The following is a 24,768-nucleotide window of genomic DNA, read 5'->3' on the forward strand; positions in this document are numbered from 1 at the left end:
CTGTTTAACTTTTCCCCTGGTTCTCTGAGTGGTTCCCTGCATGTGGGTCAGATGTCTTAAAACAATCATGAAACCGGGGACATGCCCGATTTCACAGATTACCAGTCTGAGCAAAACTTTTAATTTCCTATAAAACTTTCAATTAGATTTAGATTTTTTTTTTGAAAGACCTACATTTTATTTTTATTTCAGTTAACAAAATGTTTTTTTTTATCTATTATGTTTTTAGTTAACAATAATAACATTGTAAATTAACATTTAAGCATAATTAGATATTTTTATGTTTAATATTAAGTCCAGAAAGGGGACACTCTATTCTGTATTTTGATGTTTTTATTTATTATATTTACCCCCCCATATTGCCCGTTGAATCCTCCTCCCCCACCAGCCCGCACGTGCCGCGTGCTCGCCCCTGCTCCGCTTGTCTCGTGCTTACACCATTGGTGGGGGATGATGTCATCCACAGCGAAGACAATAGAGCCCACCTCCCCCTCGGTGTCTCCTCGCCACGCGCGCACCGCGGCTCGGTGTGACACACGCTCGGACGTGACGCCAGCTGAGTGAGCCAAAAGCACTTCTGATGACATTCGCTGCTGAAACAGCTGAGCACCTGCCACTCTCGCCGGGGTTATATCTCCTTCCACTGCTATGCCCCCATCTTTCTTTTTTTATAAAAGGTGTTCCACATCTGGATCATCATCATTCCACGCGCGTCCGCAGCAGGCATGAGGATTTGTGATTCCGCTGCGCGTAAATGATGATCACACAGCGGGACTCTTGATGTAAGTCATGTCTGATCTCAGTTATGTTGGTAATTTTCGACCCACAGGCTGTGATTGGTTCCCATCAGCAGCAGGAGGACCGCTGTGCTGCTTCTCCACCAGCTCTACGTGTTGGACCTCCACCTGCGTGGCTTTGTGTCAGACTATGTGCTCCAAACACAGCAACGTGTTTTTCCTCCTGCCTGCAACGCAATAGCAGGTTTTAATGTGCAGCAACATTCTTTATTTTCTTCTGAGGAGTAAATGTGTGCAGAATAACCCCTGATTGGATAAATGCACATTTAAGCAGCTTGAAGTGAGCAAACATGTCTGCAGCAGGCTCGGGCCTTCATCACCTTTTATTTGCTGTTTGCAAAACCGCAAAGATGCGATAAAAACAAAGCGCGCAGTGCGCCACCTAGGTGCGCTTTAAACAGCGCTGCGCGTGTGTTTTCTCCTCATCTCTGACCTGCAGAGTAGCTGCAAAAAAAAAAAAAAAATGTGGAGGAAGAGCAGCTAGATTTAAAAGCTGATTTACTTCACTCTGTGGTGCATATTTAAGGCATTATGGGAATCTTTAGGTTCCTGATTTAGTGAAATGGTTAATATGTTTAAAAGATGAGCTGTGTTGAAGATTATTTACATAGAGTTGGAGCTGAAGGATTGCTTGCATAGAACATAATGGATAATGATAAAATACAAAATTGTGCAAAGGTGAAATAATGCTAAGCGAACCAAAAAAGGTTGTTTTTTTATGCACTGTATGTAAAATAGACAGCAACACAAGTCTTTAATGTGACAGGGTCACTCCTATTGATCACCCCGCTGAGAGCCATCGCTCAGCAGCACAGTTTTACACATCATAGGCCTGACTCATTGCTTATATAAAACCACAGGAACCCATGGTGGTGACAGAGAGATGTCTCACTAATGAGCTTTATTCACAAAAGCTTGTGGGAATTAAAATAAAGAAAAAGATGCAGCACTAAAAATTACTTCCTCTGTGGTTTGATGATAATCATTGACATTAGGACAGCTCCAACCCTTACCTATGAGCAGTTTGCACCTTCTGATTGGCCTGGTTTACAGTTTTTGATGGTGTACTTAGACAGAGCTCCTTCATTCCTTGATGTGTGTGTGTGCATAGTCCACTCCTTCACATTTCTAAATGCAAAAATCAATCACCTTGTATTTCTTGTGCAGCACTAGGTACTGTATGGTAGCTATACGCTTAAATATCTGATGTTGCTTGAAAACAAATAGGTTTTAGAATCAGTAGAGCCAATAATAGCAATATTTGCAGCGTTATTGTTAAAATAAAAAGAAAATGATTTAAATATAAGAGTGTGAAATCCAACTCTTGGTCTCTAAATAGTATAGAAGATTGTTTGTTTGTTTTTTTGGCCATAATAAATAAGAATAATCTGTCACCAGTTCATCACCTGACCGACTGTCTGATGCTAAGCATGGATTTTAGCCATAAAGTGAAGTCATAGTTGAACTAGAGATCACTAAACAGGAAGCTTTGACCTTTCACACCTTCTTCCAGCCAAAGGAAAAAAACTGCAGCAAAAACACCACTAAATGCCTCAGTGTCTCAGATCTGAAAATAAATAGATTATTTAGTCATATTAATGACAACTTTTAGATATGAGAGACACATTTATTTGACTTGAACTTTGTGTATGATTTTTTCAGACCTTTATATAAAAGAGGTCGTTACATCCCCCAGGTCATGAGAAAAGATTGCTCATAACATTTAGTTCTAACTAACATGTTCAGATGTTTATGGCAAAATTAAAAATCTCTCTTTTTGTTTCCAAATTTACCTTAAGTCTCAAACTGTGCTTAGAAACATCTGTGATTCAGTCCTGATTGGATTTATAAGATACCAGTATAAACAGCTTAGACTGTTGGCTAAACTGTATTTAAAAGCCACTGGGTTTTCTGTTTGGTTCCATTTCTTTCTTTAGTCCTTTTGGACACACAGGATTCCTATGAATATCCTACATTGCCTTACATCAGTACTTGTTCTGCAGACAGATTTAAAATCAGACAGAGCTCAAGTTAGACTTACACAAACTTTATTGTAATTTTGCATACATAGAGTGTATACAAAACAAAATCTTGATGCATACAGCTTTCAAAATTTAAATGAACATTACCACTTATAAGGTGCAGAAGTAATCAGAATGTAAACAGTGTAGGAGAAAAGGAAACCCATTTTAAAGTCATGGTGTAAAACACTTGTGGTTTCAGCAATTGTTTGTCAAACATGAACCTAAAGTGAAATCAGATTATTCCTGCTATCAGTGTATTATGACTCTTTCAAGCCCAAGGGCAATAAACAAGTTGGTGTGCCACCTGTTAGAAGTGGATAATGTTTGCATCAGATAAGGAATCTCAGGAAACATGGCTTCTTCAAAATTTGAAGCAATCACTGAAAAGCCTGTGAGGCCTAAAGCTTAAATGCACAGAGGGAAAAACCTTTTCTGTGTGTCATAATTGGCTGTAGACATCCAAAATAGAAGAAACACCTTATTTTAAGAAATTAATAAAATTCAATACTTTCCTAAAAGAAAACTGAATGTTGTTGTTATATGTAGTGTTTTTTTTCTTCCCCCAGTGTGTTGTTGTAGATGTTAATAACTGTAGTACGATTATGTGTGGAGGTCTGTCTTGCAGAAGCCTGTGAACCTTCTTATAAGGATGAGGTTCACCATTGTTCATCATTTTCTTAATTTTATTAGGAATTATTCAACATGAAATCATTTTTATCAGCTTGTTAATTTTCTTTAGCAGTGCTTCTATAATCAAATCAGTTCATGATAACCAAAGTATTTCCATTCTGATCACATTTTCAGACTGCATTGAAAAAAATCCCACTTAAAATGCATTTAGATTAAAAAAAAACATTACATTTTATTAAAGCCAAAGAGAGTTGGAAAAAAAATTTAGGTACAGAATTAAGTCAAATTGGATTGTATTTATTGGCAAGCAGCTAAATATGCTAGTTCAAATTAGCAGAGGCATTGTCACTATCTTCATGTCAACCTTAGTTCTTTCAAAGATCATCCATTTTCCTGCATATTATAATTTTTTTTTTTTTATATGTAACATAAAGGTTTGAGTTATTCCATCAGTGGTTGGAGGACAAGGCTACCATATTGGGGTCTTCATGCTTGTAAACATGGTTGAAGGGACTGCAAGTATGTCTGGTGTACCTACTCTCCAAGACTACAGAAATGTGTTTTCTCCCCTTGGAAGACAGAAACAATTTGGCATCTTTCAACTCCTGAAGCTATGACTTTAGAGTTCCTATAGCTTGTTTTTTAACTCGCTATCTAGGCAGATTGTTTTCCTTTCATTAGTGGCTGAAACTCTTAAATGCTGCAGTCATGACATCCTCCAAAGTCTGTGTTCTTTTACAGTAGAAAGAATGAAACAAATCTTTGTTTTTGTTCTTTCAGCCCTGGTAGGTTCAACTACATGTTATTCCTACAATCCATCAGTGGTTGGAGGAATAAGATTACCATATTGGGGACTTCAGGCTTGTCTTAATCTGAAGCTGAAGCAGAGCTGAAAGATGCCATATTGTTTTTGTCTTCCTATATGGTGAAAACGCAGTTCTTTAGTCTTGGACAGTAGGTACATAGAACTCCAAAATGACGTACTTGGAGTCCCTTCCACCATGTTTACTGATATGGACGTAGGTTTCTATGACATTTGGCCTCTGGCACTGTTGTCTTTATTTTCTTTGCCTCAACATCTCTTCTAAAATAAAGTCTGATGCAAATTGCAGAGGGAGAAAACAAAAGACTTGTTGTCGGTCACTGCAGCTCACAAAACTTATGGTTAGCTTTGTATGTCCAAGCTTAGCCCACTCCTGTCAAAAGGATTTTTCATGTGTCATATGTGGCATACCTGAACACTAAATGGTTTGGGGGATGCTTTTTTTCTCCAAAAGTTATTTTTTTTACCTGAAGTCTTTAAAGGCTATATTTAAAGTCTAGCTGCCAAGCTGCTTCAGATCAACCTAAATCTAGAATATCATGACGTATAATATTAGTCTTTGTGTGCTATCTCCTCCACCTTATAGTACCTCACAAAATCATGAGATCATAGCTTCAAATGCTTGATTCAGAGTGTAAGAATAAAAGGTGGCATTGGCTTTTTTTTTATTTGTGATTCCTTATCCTATTGAAATGCACATGATATCTCCATTTTAATGCGGAGACACATGGAGAAGTGCTTTCACATTCATATTTTTTAGTTTATATTTCAGCGAGGTACTATCTGAGTTAGAAAGTGTGCTGCTTGAGAAGCCGGCTTGTGCATTAAAACGTGAACGTTTGCCGCAGTTTCAAGGCCGTCATCCACCAAGTTGGTCCGCCTTTTAAGGAGATTATTCGAAATGTATTCAGAGCAGATTACGGTTCGTTTTATCTTCACCTGTCAGGGGGCCCAAATCTCAGCCAGCTATAAAACCTTCTTCTCAAGCTTCTTTTTTCTGATTCTATTCAGAGACTTCTATTTTTGGATGCCTTTTGTTCTAAGTTTGTGAGAGATAACAGTCCTGATTTCTTATTTTAAGGCTCTTCCTTTGAGCTGTACAGGAGATGGTTATAGGAGAGCTTAGCAAACGTTTGGTCCTACAGATTCAGTTTTCCGTTACTTTGTTTTGACCAATGAAAAAACAGCATAAAACTTGTTTTTGTCTCAGACAGGAAATCTGATTCTACATATTCTGTCTGCTGCATGTTGCAATCATGCTGTTGGCTTGCTGTCCTCTTCACGCCGCAGCTTCAATCACTCTCTGTCTGCTGACTGCGGAAATTAAGTGATGTAATTATTTTGACTTGCCCCTTTCTCGCCCGGCGTGATGTGAGGTCTGGAGAGGCGGATGTCAGCCAGTGAAAAGCGAATTTAGCAATAGCCTGGGAAGGGCTTTACTGGAAACGTGCCGTTCTGTTTTCCTCCTCACTTTATCCGAACAAACCTCAATCAAACAGTGTGGGTCATTTTTGGGGTATGACCATGCCAGTGTTAACGCAACGCTCTCATTTGGGAGCCTGAGTCATAGCGGGAAGCATGCTAAGCTGAGTCACATTGTTTATTTCTTTTGACATCATTAGATTTGTAACATAAGCCTGAATAGTGTTTGAGTCATCAGGACTGGAATGCATCCTCTTGTTTTTACTTTCCTCTACTTGGTTAAACTGTTTATCAGTCATTTGTACTATCTGCATCCTAAAACCTGACCTAAGTAAAGTTATTATTTCCATTCTGTCTGTCATAAAGACATATACAGCACATCTCCTCTGAGGCCAAGCCCCATTAGGCCCCCTAAGGGATCCTATATAAACATCAAGGCTCCTCTGATGCCTTCCTGACCATATCTGTTTTTTTTTAATAACAAATAGGTTTGAGCCTTATTTATGTATTCATTCCTGCCTCTGATAGTCAGCCAAGTGCATCATTTCGTGTCAAGCATCACATCAGTGTGGTTGTTTCTGCCCTTTATTTATTTAATGCTTAATATGTGAGTGAACCCATTTTCTGCCTACTGTATCCTTTTATACCGCTACAAGGTATTGATAGTTATTTTTCTTATTCATAAAGCAAACATTTTTCTTATGGAGAATGTCTTCTTTAGTCCCGTTATTTGGATTAATCGAGCAAACTCTGATCCATGCCTCGGCATTCAATCTGTCCAATTGACCCGTTTCTGCACACTCTCACAAATGTTACTGCTGCATTAAAACAAATGGAGCAGCCTGCATGTAATTCCTTGATTAGTTCCTTGTAGTTAACTGAGGGCCAGAATTGGTTTTATGTCTTTTTCTTGTGTAGCTTTGTGTTTAGATTAGGGGAGCTATTCAATTCTGTTTGGTCTATTCATGAAGTGCCAATTTAAAATAAATATCATCCTAAGGCACTTTAGAAAATAAACAGGCCTAGATTGTATCCAAGTGTTCTGTCTAGTTCATACCACAATAGAATCATATTGCCACAATTTGTTTAGATAGATTTTATAATAAGGGTTGATAAAAAGTAGTCTATCTAAGGAACATTGTATTCGCTCTACAGTGCAAGCATGTGGTGACAGTGGAGAGGAAGGATTCGCTTTAAAGAGAAAGAAACATTCACAAGAATAAGGTTTAAAATCCTTGTCCGTCTGCCTGGACCAGTACTTCTAACCTGGTAGTTCTGGTCCAGTGCTAAGTGCATTGATGGCAGCACTATCCCTGCAAGTGGTTTTATTATTTAAAGAGTATTGCCAAACATGAAATAATTGGTTTAGAAATGCTTTTAATAAAAAAAAAAAAAAAACAATGAGAAGGTTGGCAAAGTTAATGGCAGGTCTAGCTCTATGATTTGCTTTGTCCATTAATGGGGCTATGTAGCTAAAGAGAAAAGGAAAACGCTATGCATACTTTCTATGGGGGGGAAAACAACTAAATTATGCTTTATTTTGCAGAAATTTGCAAATATACAGCAGTTTTGAGGCTGAAGGATCTCTGCTAATAGCTTCACCAACGAAGGAACAGAGCAACACACAGGATGTCCTGATGAACTTCCTTAGAAAAGAGAGAAGCACATTTATGCAGAGGTCATTTGGCCACAATACCCCTGTTAATGGCTTCAAACAGTAATGAGACATGGTAAAATACAAAAGAACAGAATCCAGTGTACTTTAAATGAGAAGGAGAAATAACAGGACTTGGCTTTATCCAGTAATAAAACATGGCAAAACACTCAAGCAGTGGGCCTTGGATAGACTCAATTAGAAAAAAAAGTACAAGGGTAAATGAAGGTAATGTAACAAAACAAAAAAAACTTGTCACTTAGTTACTTTGTCCATCTGTACCTTCAAGAGTTACAACTGAGCCAGTAGCGCCTTTAATAAAACAGAAAAACAAATCTGAAAGAAACCTCCGGGGCAGTGGTAGCAGCATTCTAAATAATATAGAAATAGAGTGTGGTAGAAGAAACACCATTGTGACACTTAGGATACCCAGATTAGAAATATATAAAGGTGATGAATAATGAACCTACTGGATCCATTATTTATTTGGTCTGGGTCTGAAAACACTGCTGCTCAGTGGGTATATGCGATAGGTACTAAATGCCAGAGTTAATGCAGCATCATCTTGCATTACTGTAGATTTAAGAAGTTTGAACTTAAAGCAGAAAATTATAGATCCATAGATAGTTACAAGAAATATCAAAGTTTCTTTCTCTGTGCTTCCTTGAAATATATATCAGAATCAAGTTTATTGCCAAGTAGGTTCGCACTTACATGGAATTTGATGTGTTGATGGTGCAGAAAAATATATATAGAGACAATATAGAATCTATAGCTATATACAATATAAAACATGCAATATAATATATATAGTATATAGCTATATACTATATACACAGTAGGTTGTGCATTAATGTAATGCAGGAGGTTTGGAGATGCTACGTTGGTGTAGCTTGTAGGTCCTGGGTGGGGGAGGGAAAAAGGCATTGTCAGTGTCAAAGGGGTCTCTGGGCCTTGGTAGTGGATGGGAAGAAACTGTTCCTGTGGCATGAAGTTTTGGTCCTGATGGACTGCAAACTCCTGCCAGAGGGAAGTGTCTGAAATAGTTTTTGACTGGAGTGCGAGGGGTCAGCCACAATCTTCCCCTGTATGCCTCAGAGTCCTGGAGGTGTACAGAAAAGCGGCAGCTTCGATCATTTTATGGATAATAATGCTGCCCAAATATTTTGCACTTCATTAGTATCCACTGAATATATCATAAAAGCTGATTGGTTAGTTAGCAAATTCCTGTCTAGTCAGCAGCAGTAATATTTTTCTAGAGGCTATGAAAATTCTCAGCTGCATGCGTTAAGCTGTGAATCAAATTCAAATCAGCCTTCCTGATGCTTCTGTTTAGAGATTTACCTCTTCAGTCTGCAGCTATCAGGTTTCCACTACGTGGACAGTAGTGAGTAAACGTTTAAGGATGCAGCATTTCCCATCAAAGCAGCAGCTCTACGGTAAACTGAGTCCACACCTTAGAGTTTTCACAAAACAAACATAACAGTTGTGCTATCACTGATCGTAGAAGCTTGTTGCCGATGTAAACAGCCAATATTTGCTGTGGTGGCTGATGAAGTCTGATGCAGCAAAAGAATAGACTGTGCCGCTGAGATCATTTTCTCGTTGTCCCTCGGATGTCGTCCGCTCTGCTGTGTGGGCGTTTGGCCCTGTCCTGTGCTTTTTGATGAAGTAGCTGCACAAAAGCAAGTTGGAGAGTGGGTACCAGAGCTCTTCATCAATCTTGTACATTCAGAGAACCATCTGCACCCTTCCCGCGGAAAGAGAGAAAGCAAGAAACACCAGCCTCCTGAACAGCCTGTCCCCAAACACTCCGCCTCTCCATTTGGAGAAGAACTGTACACCCCATGGCCCAAACAAGCCCTGTGACTGATGACTGTGGAGCCTGCAGGAGAATGAGAAGTCTGCTGAAGGTTTTATACAGTCTTACATTGCAAATGCTAGACTCTGTCTTGCTGTAAAGCTAAATCTACAAAAAGTGCCTCCATCATAATATTTTCCTTGCCCCATGCATGGCATGTAGAGTTTTTATACCTGTCTTCATACCTTTGCCTCAAAAAGGCTAGATTCATGGCGTACAATAGTAATTCCATAACTACTTTCTCTTATTTAGTCTGGCTCTATTTTTGCTGCCTCTCTGATTAACGATGTCCTTCACAAAGCCTGTCAGTTTAGGTTTTCATTTCTTCCACAATCTTTTTTTTTTTGTTTCATTTTGCCAGAAGTTTTAGATATTATACCTTTCCTGTCTTGTTTCGTCACAAACTTCTCAGGTCTTGATGGAACAGCTGAATTTATAGTTGGATTAACCTTAAAGGTATAGTGGAGGATATTCTTTTTACGGGTGGATCATCAAAATAAGAGATTCTCCTAATTGTCATATATTCTGGTGATGTTTACGTAAGGCCGTCCGACGTGCTTGTCCCCATTTTCACTTACCGGTGGTGAGTCTGACATAGTGGAAAAACTGCTAATCTTCTATTGGATAGTAAGCTCGTATGAGCGATGCAAACAGAAACTTTTAAATGGGCTTGTGCATGTTCTCACATGCATTAGATAGGCTTTCCCTCTCAGGAGTGGGTACAGGGTTGTGCATGTGGATTTTTTTTTAAGTGGAGAGGGTGGGTCTTTTCAAAAATTCGTGAAAATCCTCCACTATACCTTTAATACATGCATAAATGCATTTACTAATTAGTTGACATCATAGGGTAATTCTGTTTGGGTTATTAAAGTTAAGGGACTGAATAGAAATAAAAATACTGATACCTATAAATTATATTTTCCTTCCACTCTACTGTGGTCTATCTCAAGTGGAATAAAAATAAACTGTGGTCTGAAGTTACAGCTTTACAAAAAAGTTTAGTGGAGGTGAATACTTTTGCAAGGCTTTATCTGTCTAAACACCAAAACTGTGAGTTAGTTGTTTATGGAAGTTAAATCTGTTGGAAAAACCTTGACGTGTGCACCGTCCTCCTCCTCCTCGTGGCTCCTGGCTGACTGTTAAAGCTGTTATCGTCTCTCTGCTGGTGTGTTTTTAGCCGAGGGAGGCCGTCATGATCTCCCCCTGAAGACTTGTGCAGCTCTTGCTACGTTAAGACTGAGTGCTGCTCCTCAGCTCTCTTTTTTTGTGTGTCTTTTATCTGTGTGAGTTTGAATTTCAAATCATTCCGCTTTCATGTTCTCCAGTTCGGAGGCAGCTAAAGGGATTTCATAGTGCTCCCTACTTAGGATCATTCATACCTGAACCCATGCATTTTACATTAGTTTGGCCACAAATATCACCCTAAGGCATTTAGGTGTATTCTTATGTTTCAAAAAATTAAGCTAGTATAATATATGACCCTGAAATATGATCACACCTTTTATTGAAATATGCTGATAGCTTTCTGCCTAATGTGATATAATGCCGTTTTACCTGCTGATGATAGCTGTTATGCTGCCAATACTCACTGCTATTACACACTGCCTGATGGGTCCCAAGTCAGTAACACTTTGATTTGAGCCATTAAATTGATGGAAGAGTCTTTGTCGTCTGTATCCCAGTCAGCCCTAAGCCAGACTAGGTCTGTGTTCTGACTCTTATCCGTAGCACTATGCTCAGCCTTCCTTTATTTCATCCCCTTTTCTTACTTGGCTGTCACCTCAGAGGCATTCTGCCGTATGGCAGCTTCAACGGTTAACAAGTGGACAAAAATGAAAGGTTGCAGAGAGAAAAAAACCCAAAAACAAGTAAGTTCTTTGATCACAAGAGCAACAGCCTTTTTCCTCCGACAAGCATCAGACGGGCCCTAAACGCTTTGTACTCTGCTGTTTGGCAACACGCTTCAAGTGAGGCAGCTGCAAGAGGAGCTCAGCGTGGTAACATAGATGCTTTCCTTCAGTTCTTTCTAAATGTCTTTAGCCAACTAATTATGAACAACTAACAGAAGTGCTTTCACACAAAGCGGGTTAATTAAACACAGCTCTGATTAACCTCCTAATTACCAGTTCTTCGACCTATTTAGATGGTTTTGTTCTTGAAGCGGTTTGCCTTTGGGTGCAGAGGAAACAAAGCAGAGACATGACAAGATAGCAAATGTTGTTTTGGTTTTAGAGTTCCTACAGCCTTGGCCACCGGGGAAGAGCTGTTAAAACACTAAATATAAACATTGTACGAGTCAGTTTACAGATTACATGATTATAAATAATTCCAGATTCAGTATATACCAATTATACAAAGTTAGGCAGCATACAGTGTCCTTCAGGATGTGAAAAAGGGGAAACATATATGTATGTTTAGCTAAAGGTACACCACCCAACACATATTTATTTTTATTATTCAATGCAATGGAAAATTGTATACCTTATACCATAATCACCAGTGCTAGATGTACTTGGAGCCCTATAATCCATAGGAAATAAATATAACTAAATATTTTTTTATTTTATTAGGTTTCAGGAGAATTTAAAGGTGCCTCAAACAAGCTGCATAGGCTTCACACTTTATGAGACTTACTTCAGACTATCCAATTGGATATTGGATTTAATAAGCCAATCAGGCAGAATGTTTGACCTAATCTTGCTGTCAGATGAAGCGACAAATCAGATCTTCCTAATCACTACATAGTGTGCTACTGCCCTAGCAGTGATTTCTACTAATGTTTTTGTTCGTTCTTCAGTATTTTTGCTGTAAAATCCAATGTAAACATCAAACAGCTACAGTACTGCTGGTTCATTTTGAGAATTTTTAACATCTCTGTTTTGGTCGAAGCTGTAACTGTAGTTGAGTGAAAACGCCAGTGGCCAGCCCCGCTCTCTCTGTCACACACTATGTTTGTGAAGGGGAAAGTGATCAGAGTGATTGTGACTTCCACCATGATAAAACTGGGTCAATGTTACCCCAACCCCCCTCCACTACAGGCAAGGCCGAAAGAGGGGGGGTGGAAAGAGATGTGGATACCATCCCCAGACTGCGCGTGGATTTAAACATGGAGACACTGGAGCGTGCTGTGCTTTCCCGATGGGTTGGTAACTGTGTTGTATAGGGGTTGAACTCCCCGCCACCCTACCCCACCCTCAAGATTGTTCTGACTTGTTCCTTCCTCTCCCTGTAGTCTGTGGTTTATGGTGCATCAGTATGATCTGTTCCTCTGTATTTTATCTCTGCCCACTTTTGTTACTGTCAAACAGTGTTGTGCATTTCCAGGGCCTCCCATTGATCTCCCTTTTCCTAAAGGAATCTTTCATACAATGGCGACGGGACAGCGAAGGATGCGTTGAAATGAAAATCCACCCTAAGGGAGAGGGGGGTTACAGACGGTTGAGGGTTCCTTGAAATGCTTTCCAGTTCAATAAATATGGCAAAAAACGAGTAATCAGTCATAATTTCCTTATTAGCACATTCCTTTTCTGCCTCGATTACTTAATTACTAAATAATAACTGTAACTACTCAAAATGCCCTTCCCAATTGATATAGATGATCCAAAGCAATATAATGGTGAAGATTCTAAGTCATCCAGGTCTTGATCATTCCAAAAAAGTAATAAAAAAAAAAACAAACAAAAAAAACACAGGGCTTTCTTTTCAATTCCCATCCAGGAAGCTTTTTAAATTGAAAATGTCAGAATCTCAGTAACAGCTCATTCACTTTGCGGAAGAAAGCGCAATAGATGATGTCAGAGTTTCTTTTCCAACCAGCAAATAGTTCGATGGGGTTAATTAACTGAAAATCAAAATTAGCAGGAACTTTTTCAAGCATTTGAAACAGGGACGGCCTTACAGAGGATTAGAAGGAACAGATTATCAATAAATCCTGTTTTCAGCCCTTTGTTGTCCGGGACCTTTGGTAGCATGTAGTCTCTGTTAAGCAGAAACATGCTACAGTTTTAGAAATGCTATGACCTACTGACTAAATGCCAGTCATGTAGTTCAATTATTTTGGGTCTAAATGGAAAGATAATCCCTTCAGCAAATTCTGAGGTTCTTGTACTGGTTGGATGTGCTGGGAAAACATCCTAAGGGGAATAATCTGGCAGGCTTCCAAATCACATACAGATGCGTATCAGATATTTAATCCATATCAGATAACTTCAGAATGTCCACTTGATACTGAATGTGTTCCACCCATTTTTAGGGGCTAAGGTAACCCATCGATGTAAAGAGAAACAGTAAAAAATGGAGCTCATCTTTCTCGACTTGATTTCGTTTCCAAAAAGAAAACCTCTGAGCCTTTTCAGCCAAAACAGATTTTATCCTGATGCTAATTTTAGCATGATAACGTTGTCCCTGCTGGCCAGCACTGTCAGAACCACGCAAAGAGGAAATTAAAGCACTTCATCAAGCAAAGATCAGGGGCTGATTATAATTACCAGTGTATCAAGAGGGTGGATTTTCATTTAAATGGCAGTAATATTTCATTCCAATGGTTTATAATAACAACATTAAAATGAGTTTACTGCAAGAATGTTGGTATCAAACTTCAATAACCAAAGTAGCAATTCTTTCGAATTGATCACAGGAGCAATTTAAACCATTCAAATTGTGAGGATTTTGCACAACTGTTCACTTATTAGAAACTCTCCGATAATCTTTTCTTACTTGGAAATGAAGTGAAAAATGACTATGTAATTGTTCTGTGTTGTCTGTGTATGTGGTTTTCTGTTATGGCATGGACAAATGCTTGTTTTACCATACCATACCAACTTTATTGAAGAAGCACTTTATGCACCAGACAGGACCAAAGTGCTGTACACAATCATAAAATACAATAAAATTATAAAATAGAAAAAAAACAAGTGTAAAATACTTATTAGTATACAAACAGTATAAAATAAAGTAAAACTTCTCAAATTGTATCAAAAGCCAAGGAAAAAAGATGAGTCTTAAGAAGGGACTTAAAAATAGCAAGAGAAGAGGCCTGTCTTATGCTCAAAGGCAGATCATTCCATAACTTAGGAGCTGCCACAGAAAAAGCACGGTCCCCTCTGAGCTTGTATTTTGTATTTTAGCTGAAAAGCTATACTTTATCCAGTTTCTTTTTTTATTTTACTATCCATCGCAATCAATTCTGGTTAAATTAGTAGAAAAATAGGCATTTTTAAATGTTGAACTCTAATATACAACACATAAACTTACATATTACCCTTTCTATTCCCCGCAAAAACAAGCAAATCTACTTCAAGAAAATAATCTTTATTGCACAAAGGGTAATATTCTTAAAGAGAAAACAAAAGCATTGTTGACTCACCTTTTCACTTTTATTACAGTGATTTTAGCTAACTACAACATCAGCCATGATGGTGTTTTATTTGATAATTTTTTAGTTTTTCATCTCCCCTCAGAGGGATAAAGATTGTTACAGCTCATTTTCCACAGCTTTTCCTATTTAGCCTTTGAGGAGCCTTGCTGCCATCAGGATTAGCTGGGATTATGTGTTGCTAATAGCAAAAAAGGTTAGCACCTTCGGATATTAGGAGGAAAACAAATACGAACATAATTGAAGACAAGCATTGTTGTCCATGGTGTAAGGCAGACCAGACGTTGAGCTGCATGATTGAATGGATCAAGTTATACCCTGCCATATCCATTCCTGTAAAACATGCAACCGAACTGCTGTTAAATTTATCCTTCACTTCCTGAAAATGTTTCTTCAGGATCAAAACTAAGGTTTAACTTTACGGATTGTTTTGTATTAAGTCATGTTTTGTCCTGCAAAATATTACAGTGACTTGCAAATGCAAAACATATGATTTTTTTTATGAAAATGTGTCACCAAATTAAAATATTTTTGATTTGCTGTTCCTTACAAAAGTATTGATATCCTTGAGGTCTTTCACATTTAGTCATGTTACCAAAAGCAGTAATGCATTCTGTGAAATGTAATGTCACTGGCCAACACAAGGTGGTGCATTATTGAATGCTGAACATTTTTCTTCAGATTTTATTATGTATTCTTTTTATAATACACAATTTAAAAACTTTTTTCTTCTTTGACACTTTATGATGAAAGTATCACCAACTGTCAAATAATCTCACAAGCAGCAATGAGGCCCACAGTTCAGCTACAATAAACTGTTGGAGACTGCTTGTAAGCTCATCTAACCTCTTTTTATTGAAGAGTAGCCAGAAGAAAGCAATTACCAAATTAAACGTAATAATAAGAAGTCCTAGTGTCAGATTTGGACCAGCTATCAGAAATTAACACTACTAAAAGAGAGATCTTTGGTCGGAAGAGGAATCATTCAAACTATTTGGGCTGCATTAAAAATGTTCCAAGTGGAAGGAGAGAGACATTGCACAGCATAGTGTTGTTCCATCCATCCAGGCAATGACTATAAATATGTATAACTACGATACAAAGGTTTAGTATAAAATACTATCCCTGTGTTAGAATGGCCAAGTCAAACTCCAGGCCTAAATCCAACTGTTCGTCTGTTGCAAGACTTCAAAGCTGCCCTTTACAATTTATCTCATTTAATCAAACAAAATCCTAAATCTACAAAATGAGTTTCCTTCCACATAATTATTTACTAGTTTTCTGCTGGTCTTTCAAATTAGATTCATATAAAATGCATTGGCATTTTTAGATGTAACATGAAATTTAAAAAGGCTTAAATGGTACCAATACTTTTGTAGCTTTACATTTCACATTCACCTTATTTGTTGTAATAAACATCCCTATATTTTTAACATAAAAACAAATTGCATAAGTGTCATGCTATGTATTCCTTTGTAAAACTGTGTGTCAATCAACATGAGTATGTATGTGCTGTTTACATCCCAACTTGTGAAATGTAAAGGTCTGTCTAATTAGTCCAGTATACGTGACAAAGTTGTAACTTCCTGACAAATATGATTGTTTCTTCTTTTTCATTGCCAGCTTTGCATAAACCCAGATGCCTCCACTCCCTCTCGACGAGCGCATAGTGGTCATTCAACGCCCCAAAAACGCGTATGAGGCTTCCCCACAAACCGTCCCACACCATTCCTCTCAAGTAACAGCCTCTACCAATGGACAAGTTACCCGACCTGTCCATATCCATGCTGCTCATTCCCATTTTTACTCACCTGTGTGTAAATCTCTAAGTGTGGAATGCAAGCGCAGGTCGTCCCGTGTGCAGAGATTCAAGGGCGACCAGCCCGCCAACCCAGCAGCAGTCCGACATGTTCCGAGCCACTGCCATAGCAATGGTACAGTAACACTCGGCCCACGACTTCCCTCCCATACACATACTATTGATATCAAGGTATCGGTGGACAAAGGGGGAAGAGGAGGACTTAGCAACTCCTTAGGGCGCACTGGAAGTGTAAAAGGGGGTAGAGGGAAATGTGTCTCTTCACAGCTGAATCCAGGACAATGTGAGAGAAAAACTGGAAACTCTGGGAGGCCTTGTGGAGTGGAGCACAAGCCTCAGCGAGTTCGTCAACTTTCATCTTCCCCTGGAGGGATCCTTCAGTTTGTCCCTGCTCAGGCACAACAGCATACATTCAGACGAGAAAAGGAGAAAGAAAACTCCACTTTTCATAACAGAAGCGACCAGGAATTTCCCTCTTTGGGTCACAGGAAAAATTCCAAGCTGGGAACTGTTCGTCAAAGCCATAATAACCACAGTCTGCCCTACCAGCACCACTCTGTTCCTGTGCCCCATGCTGCCATCATAAACTCTTCCTATCCTTCCTCCCCTCCACCCCAACCCCCTGATGTTCCTGTCTCTTTTCAACAACATAACCAACCTTACCCGTCTCACACAAGGGATCGCCGGCCCCACATTCTTCATGGTCTTCCGTTGTCCCCTTGCTCCTCCCGGGTTGGAGGGTTCCCTAGTCCAGACCACACTTGCACCATTGACTGTGCACACCCGTTCAACTGTGGCTGCTGGAGATTGGTCAAATGTACAGGGTGTAAAGGAGATTCTTCCAGTTACCAAGGAGGCGGAGGAAGCACTTCTACCTCATTTTCCTGTGGTCACAATGTTGGCGCAGTGAAGAGAGGAAGTAAAGACATGGGCCTAAAGAATTTGGGTGGCTGTCTCTCCACCGCCTCCACATCAAACACCTCCTCAACGAATAGCACCGCCTCTGACTGTCGAGCAGCTCGGTTCAAACCTCTACCTTGTGCCTCCTGTGGGGGAGAGGCTGGAAACTTTGAGAGTCCTGCTATCCTTCGTAAAAAACTAGTAGGGGGATGTCTTCCCTGTACTTCTCTGACCTCTTCAACCCCTTTGCGGGCGATTCAAAGCTGTGTATCTGGTTGCAACAACAAAGCATCCCAGACTGGCAGTTCTTCCTGCAGCTACTGCAGCAGTGACCCAATAGTGGTTACATTCAATCCTCGCAGAGGAAAACCCCCTGGACGAGGATTAGGGCCGATTCAACCGATGACTATGTCACAAGCTGATGATGATGACTACAGTGTCCGCACCATCTGGCCTGAAGAATTGGCCAAGAAGATGACCCATTCTAAAACCCAAAAGAACAACTGTGCTGGGATGGGTGTTGGGAAAACCTGCTCTAGTCATGCCGAGAATGGCAGAGACGGAGGCGGCATGGCCATCTTGGACTGTCAGAACCTTCAGGATTACACACAGAATCATCTCACAGACCATGCCGGCCGACGACGCCTTCAGCAAGGAAAAATGGCCGCACTTGGTTTTGTAGGCAGCAGGTTGGGATCTAGCTATGATGATGGCCGTAACTCGCTGAAGAGGCTCTTAAATAAATCAGAAGATGTTGGAATAAGCGACAGTCCTGAGCATAACCAAGTGTATCTAAGATCCACTTCTCCCCACACTGTGTCTCCACCATCTCCTGTGTCCTTTTCCCCTCCACCATCGGCCCCCAGTACACTCATCAAACCCAAACCATGGCAGAGAGACAGGGAAGGAGGACACTCTTTGCCATCGGCTCAATCCCTTCACCTGGCCCTGAACTCCCTTAACAGAGATCAAGACGAGGAGAACAGCCGAAGTAAGATCATACTGCAGTTTAACTGAGTAAAGCAGGTTATGTCCCTTTACTAATAAAAAAAAAGTACATATATTTAACGCAAAATCTGGCCATCTTAAGTCTAAAAAACACCTGTAAAGCAACTTATTGATCAACTTCATTGATCATGTTTTGGGAGTAAAACAAACAGTGGAAACAAATGTTCAACTTTTTCTTGACCTAAATGCATTTATGAGCATTTGTACTAACTTTAAATTAGTTATAAAATGTACTTCTTGTCAGAACTTACTTACTCCTAATGTGATCTTTACCAAAAACATTGCAGTGTTACCAGATATATAAATATCCGTTTTTGTAAATGTGGTTCTTAAGGTCACTTGAACTCCTTGAAATACCAATGCATCTCCATACTTTCTTTTTTGTTTCCCAGTGAGGCTGTCTCTGCCACTGTCCTCATCATTGCCAGCTTCACTGTCCGATGAAACTTTGATGAGTCCCGATGCGGAGAACGCCGTCATCAGCCCGATCCTGCCCTTCCTGTTCCTGGGAAACGAGAGAGATGCCCAGGACCTGGACCTGCTGCTGCGCCTCAATATTGGCTACGTCGTTAATGTAACCACACACCTGCCGCTCTACCACATCAACTTGGGGCTGCGCTACAAAAGGCTCCCGGCCACTGACAACAGCAAGCAAAACCTCCGGCAGTACTTTGAGGAGGTCTTTGAATTCATTGGTGAGAACCAGACTTTGAAAAACTTCATGTGTGTACGAATGTGTATGTGGCATTAGCGTTATTCTCAGGATTTGAGAAGTATGGTATCTTGCTTACTGGCCTACTACCATTTACCTTGCAATCACATTTCTTCATCCAGGGAAAGATAAATCAGGATGCACGTGTGCCAGTCTCTTTGTTGAAGATTAGGCTAAATTAAATCATTGTTTTTGTAGTCATTTCATCTTTAAGCTATTATGATGGCTCTATTATTGAGTTATTAGTACTGATTTTTTTTAATTAATTGGACATATGTTTGATCAACAAGCCTAAACTAACACCTTTCTCATCCTTTACTATCAAAATAAAGGATACCTTGCAATTACCCTTAAAAACATACCACAACTGAGCATCCTTTGGTGGCACAGTGGTTTGCATGCATGACCCATGTATGGAGGCCTTAGTCCTCAACATGGCCGACCTTGGTTTGAATCTATGCAGGAAACACCTCCACCAGCAATTTTGTATTTCATCTAGAGAGCCCGCAAAGTGCCAGGATACACCTAGTCAGCAGGAAATCTCCATAAGCAGAAGAGATCTCTGCCGGTGTTATCACTGCAAGTTATATGTACAATTTGTTTGTGTTTTCTCCCTGTTTTCAGCAAATGGCCCATACACTAATGCTTAGAAAACAGAAAACAGAACTTTTAACTTAATATTCTGAGCTCTGCGAGCGCTCCACTGGAAACTCTTGCTGCCGTGGTGCATGCTGCGACAGCTGTCAATCTCAAGAGCGGACAAGTCTGCTCTGATGCATGCTGGGTAAGGGGCAAGAACAACATTCAGGGACTTTGTCCATTCTCTGTCTTGTGTTTTTTGTGAATTGGAACAGTACTAGGGCTGAGGCTGATAATGTTGCACAAGCACATGAGAACACACAAGTACACGTATTGAGAAATGGCCATTGTCTGGTCGCAGTGCAAGTCAAAGCTACACAGCTACAATACATGCTGTATGATTTAAAAGCAAACATCCAAGCCAGTACAGGGCGATTAACATTCTGTTTTGTATGTGTTTGTGTCTTTGTGTGTGTGTGTGTTTTTAATGTTTCAGTTGCTCGTGTTTTATAGACACATACAAAGGCTCTGTTTTTTTTTTTAATATTTCCGTATTTTACTTCATGCAAGAATTGATAAAGTTGTTGTTCTCATCCCCAGAGGAGGCATATCAGAGTGGGCAGGGTGTGTTGGTTCACTGCCAGGCAGGCGTGTCCCGTTCTGCAACCATCGTCATCGCCTACCTTATGAAGCACACCCTCATGACAATGACAGATGCCTACAAATATGTGCGGAGCCGTCGGCCTGTGGTGTCGCCCAACCTGAACTTCATGGGCCAGCTCTTGGAGTTTGAAAGGGACCTTAATTCCGGGGTGACTCCTCGGATTTTGATGCCTAAACTTAGCGGTGTGGAGACGCAGGTCTAAATATTGTAGCATTAAAAAGAAAAAAAGCAGTCAGTTTTAGAACCGCATGTACAGGATAGTGGAAAGTCTTGGTGGGTTTGGCAAATAGTGCACTTTTAATACCGTGAAACATGAGCCAGAGGACTGGATGGTTCATTTGTTCAATTGTTAGACAATTTGATCCCCATCCAGTATTCTGCTTATAAGATAATGTGCCAATATTTTGTACAGCTCCAGTATAATTCAGTTCTCTTTTATTTTATCCGATAACTCTTTTTTTCCTGTTTACAGTAATCTCCACAAAGAAAGAGTGACTTTATTGCCCTAAATCATAAATGCATGCAGAACACAAAACCCTGGAAAAGGGATAATTGTTAATCATTCATCTACAGCAGCTTTTTGACGCTCCTGCCACATGTAGCAGAGAAGTGCACTTTATTTTTCATGCATTAGTTAAGTTATTACCCACTGAAAAATCATAAAGAGAAGACCTCACTAACTGTTTTTAAATTGAATCTTTTGCTTACATTTGAACAGTGTAGCATGGACCTATTATGAAAAGTTAATACAACGAAGCACCTTTTTTTATTTTAGTGGTTAACAATAAGTCTGGACAGGGAAATTTACACCTAAAAATGCAGGTTATACAACAGAAAAAGGTCACTTTAAATGCATTTGAATGCAACAGTGCAGGGGCATTTTCTAGAGTACATTTTAACATACGTGTGGGATTGCAGGATGTTTATTGCTGTTATAATGTGCTTTAAAATGTCTCTTTTTATGTTAACTTGTATTTCTTTGTGTTTTACTATGTAGCGAGAAACAAACCTGCAAAGGTATTTCAGAAATCAATGAGCACATGGTTGAGTTTTAAGCTCCAGTAAAAGCTCATGGGGTCATGCATTTATTTTTCTATATGGAAAAACCGCTGCAGTTTGGAGAAGGGTTTTTTTTTTTTTTGAATGGCAACTCATACCAGGCAAAGATCATTTAAAATAGCACAGTGCCAGACAAAGTTAAAGACACCACTTCTAAAAATTTTTAAAATGAGTTTTTATTGCAGTAGCATTATCTTACACATTTAAAGAAACCCAAACTTTTACTTTAATTTAAAAAATGTTTTATTACCAGAAGAACTTTGTGCAAAATGAATGGTACCCCTGCTGTCAGTACAATATCAGTTTAACTTTACTAAATCGATTCAATTTACAGCAGATTGAGCCAGCTTTTAATTATTTCCACCATAGTTCTTGTTGCAGTTTTTAATTTGATTTGATTTTTAATGAATTTGTTAACAAATCTAGTTTTATTCAAGAAAGACAATGCAGTCCTTTATAAAAAGAGTTTACAAATTCAGGCAGTAAGCCGTTATTAAAGGTAAACCCAACATTTAACCTTTTTTTTTTTATTCAAAGGAATTCATCCAAAAAAAATTTAACAGCCAAATTTTCTTTTTAAGTTCCCTTGCCTTGCTGCTCATTGTGTATTCAGATGATAAACATGGAGGCAGAATATCATGGATATAGTATTTTATTTATTGATGTATATATATTTTTTATGAAAGATATGCTACTGTAAGAAAAGCTCAATTAATTCTCAGGCGTTTTGCGTGTCTTTATGAAGCTGGTCAATAAAATGGCTGCCAGTGCAGTTTTTTTTATTGAGATTTGTTTTCCAGCCGAAATATATTTTAATTGCAGCATCGGTCCCGTTTTTTACTATTATTATTCAAAAAGTTGACAGATTTGGCCTTACAGCTCGTACTGACCTTCTCAGCCATGTCTTTCATTACTATGCATTATCTTGATAACAAAGAGTTTGTTTTGTGTTTGATTCACTGTGAATTGTTTTCTGAGCAGTTCAGATTTGGATCTTGTTTAGTAAGAGAGTTTAATTAGGCACAGGAGGATTAGATAAAATTAATCAAATAACTTGATCTAAGTTAATTAAAAAACAGATCATTTGACAATGATACACAATGGTGTGACGTCCCAATAGATCTTCCACTAGCTGAACATTATTAAGCTATGTATCTAATTAGATCTGAAGTGTTGGGTTGGTAAGGGTTTTCTAAAATAATTTACTAATAATATAATATACATTATGATTATGATAACATGATATTGTTATCTAATTTAATTTAATATTTGTAAAATATGTATTCTTTTAGCAGCAAATCATGCAATTTTATAGCCTTTTAAAACTATGTGTTGAATTCTGTTATGTGAAAACCAATGTTTTCTAATGCCTGTTATTGGATTTTTATTTAATGCAAAGTAGAACAAACATTTCATGAAAAGTAAAGGGAAATATGTTGTTTTTTTTCTATTTTTTTTTTAACCTATCAAATTTAAAAGGTTTTGTTGGTTTATTTTGCTTAAAAACCAGCCTTCATGCCCATCACATCTGCGAGTTGCAGAAAAATTAGCGAGAGTTCCGTCAGATGAAACGACAGAGAGTATCTGTGAATAACTGTATTCCAGTCTTGCCAGTAATTCAGCTTTTTATTTTGGTCCAGATCTGTTGTTGTCCTGGAAGGAAGGAAGCTTCAAGTTTGTTTATTGTTTGGTGGTATTTTTCCTCCTTGACTGTCTTCCATTAAACTTGATCTATCTTAGCTTTCCTTTCCCTGCATCCCCACAGCATTATACTGCCACCACCCTTCCACCAAGAATGTCCAATGTTAGTTTTCTATCACAGGTTCGCATGGAAGTTAGCCAGAAAACCTGTTTTGCACATTTTTACTACATGGCTTTTAGCAAACTGCAAACAGGACTTCTTAAGACTTTCAATAGATTTGAAAAATCTATGACTTGTGCTTGAGAATCATCATTTATAGTGACTTTGTCAGCAGATTATCTGGCCTACCTGAGCAACTTTGCAGCTCCTCAAAGTTTACAGAAGGCCTCTTTTGGTTCTTTGATCAATTTTTTCAATGATTGATAGATTTCTCGTTTAGTCGTGCTATTTTCATTTTCATAAAATGTAGTCAAAGGCAATTGCCTGGACTGGATTTTATCTAGAGTTATCAAAGCAAAGGGGGCTGAATAGAGATGCCTTTCTAAACATTTGAGATTTTACTTTCAACCCATAAGAATCCAATAACATGCATTAAAGTTTATGGTTCTGTGAGCCAAAATGAGGTTTAAATACTTGCATGGCAATTTCAATTCGTCATCATGAAATGTTTGAAATTAATTATTGAACCCTTTACAACACTGACTGGGCTAGCTACTCTTTTCAATTAAAGTTATGGAGGGATAGGTTTACAGGTTTTTGACCCATTTCTTGGAACAGTTACAGTAAAGATGATTTTGAAGTTCAAAAGTTAGATGGAAGATTCCCAGAAACTAAACAATAACACGATTTAAATAAACATATTGTGCACCTGATAGAGCAGGAAGGAGAAGTGTAGCAATATTCTGTTGATTTTTCTTTGTTTCTAACTCTAGTTAATTTTCTTTCCTCCGCGATCGAGCTGTGATTAAGAGAAAACCTTGGTCTAGTTCTCTGAAAACCACAATGCCTTTAGTTTGTGTAAACTGGTACATAGAGTGAAAGAAATCCTTAAAATGTGTTTATTTTCTGGCAAGTTAAATTTGTTATAGTCTTTATATTTTTCTACAGTCAGACTTCTTAATTTTTGTTGGATACACAGTTTTACATGAGTGTTTTCTTTTTTATTATAATACATGTCTCTCTGGTTTTAAATATAAGGGTCTGCATGGACAGAATAAATCTCCGACTCTGCCATGGCAGTTTGGATCTTGGCAAGTGGGGGTCAACATTGTTGTTTTAGTTGTTTTTTTTTTTTTTGTTTTTTACCTCTCGCCTTTTTTTCAGCTTGAAAAACGTCAGCCAAGCATGCTGACCACTCCTCTCGTCTCTTCTGCAGCTCAGATCACCTTAAAAAGAGAGAGGACCTGCTGTGGCTCCCAGATTTCCAAATGAACTTTATATGCAAAATGGCTGCTGAAGCAATTACTTTAAGGCCACACTGTGTGGACTGGCTACGCAGTGGCCTCGTAGCTGACCTCAAGATGTTTGTAACCGAGAGACACTTTGACGGAAAAATCTCTCTTTAATTTGCGGGAACTGAAGGGCCTCTCTGTGTGTGAAAGTGAGTATGCGTGTGCTTCTGTCTAATATGTGTGTTCAGATTTTACTTGTGTTTTTGTCTTGAAAAATGGGTTGGAGGGGGTTAAAGTAACTGTGCATCCAGGAACATTGTATATCTTAGCTTTGCTTTTTCATGGGAACTATTTAATTTAACGTTCCAATTTGTTCAAATTTGAAAGTTATTAATGAGATAACTGAGTA

The 24,768-nt window shown here is 38.8% G+C and overlaps 1 protein-coding gene across 1 annotated transcript; it reads left to right on the forward strand.

Moving 5' to 3' along the window:
• The first annotated feature begins 497 nt into the window (after window positions 1-497).
• LOC107082582 lies at window positions 498-24,768 on the forward strand. Its single transcript, XM_015371345.1, has 4 exons — window positions 498-782; window positions 16,209-18,295; window positions 18,705-19,007; window positions 20,204-24,768. The coding sequence occupies exons 2-4, from the start codon at window positions 16,225-16,227 to the stop codon at window positions 20,467-20,469; spliced, it is 2,640 nt and encodes an 879-aa protein (XP_015226831.1). The 5' UTR covers window positions 498-782; window positions 16,209-16,224; the 3' UTR covers window positions 20,470-24,768.

Source organism: Cyprinodon variegatus, unplaced genomic scaffold (assembly GCF_000732505.1).
Source record: "Cyprinodon variegatus isolate N-32 unplaced genomic scaffold, C_variegatus-1.0 Scaffold56, whole genome shotgun sequence".
In the NCBI taxonomy this organism is placed as follows: domain Eukaryota; kingdom Metazoa; phylum Chordata; class Actinopteri; order Cyprinodontiformes; family Cyprinodontidae; genus Cyprinodon; species Cyprinodon variegatus.

Bases quoted from the DNA above. Each gene is read 5' to 3' on its own strand.
- LOC107082582 (XM_015371345.1), top strand. From the start codon at position 16,225: ATGCCTCCACTCCCTCTCGACGAGCGCATAGTGGTCATTCAACGCCCC. The intron at 18,296-18,704 runs GTAAGATCATAC...TTTGTTTCCCAG, and splicing joins AGACGAGGAGAACAGCCGAA to TGAGGCTGTCTCTGCCACTG. The intron at 19,008-20,203 runs GTGAGAACCAGA...TCTCATCCCCAG, and splicing joins GGAGGTCTTTGAATTCATTG to AGGAGGCATATCAGAGTGGG.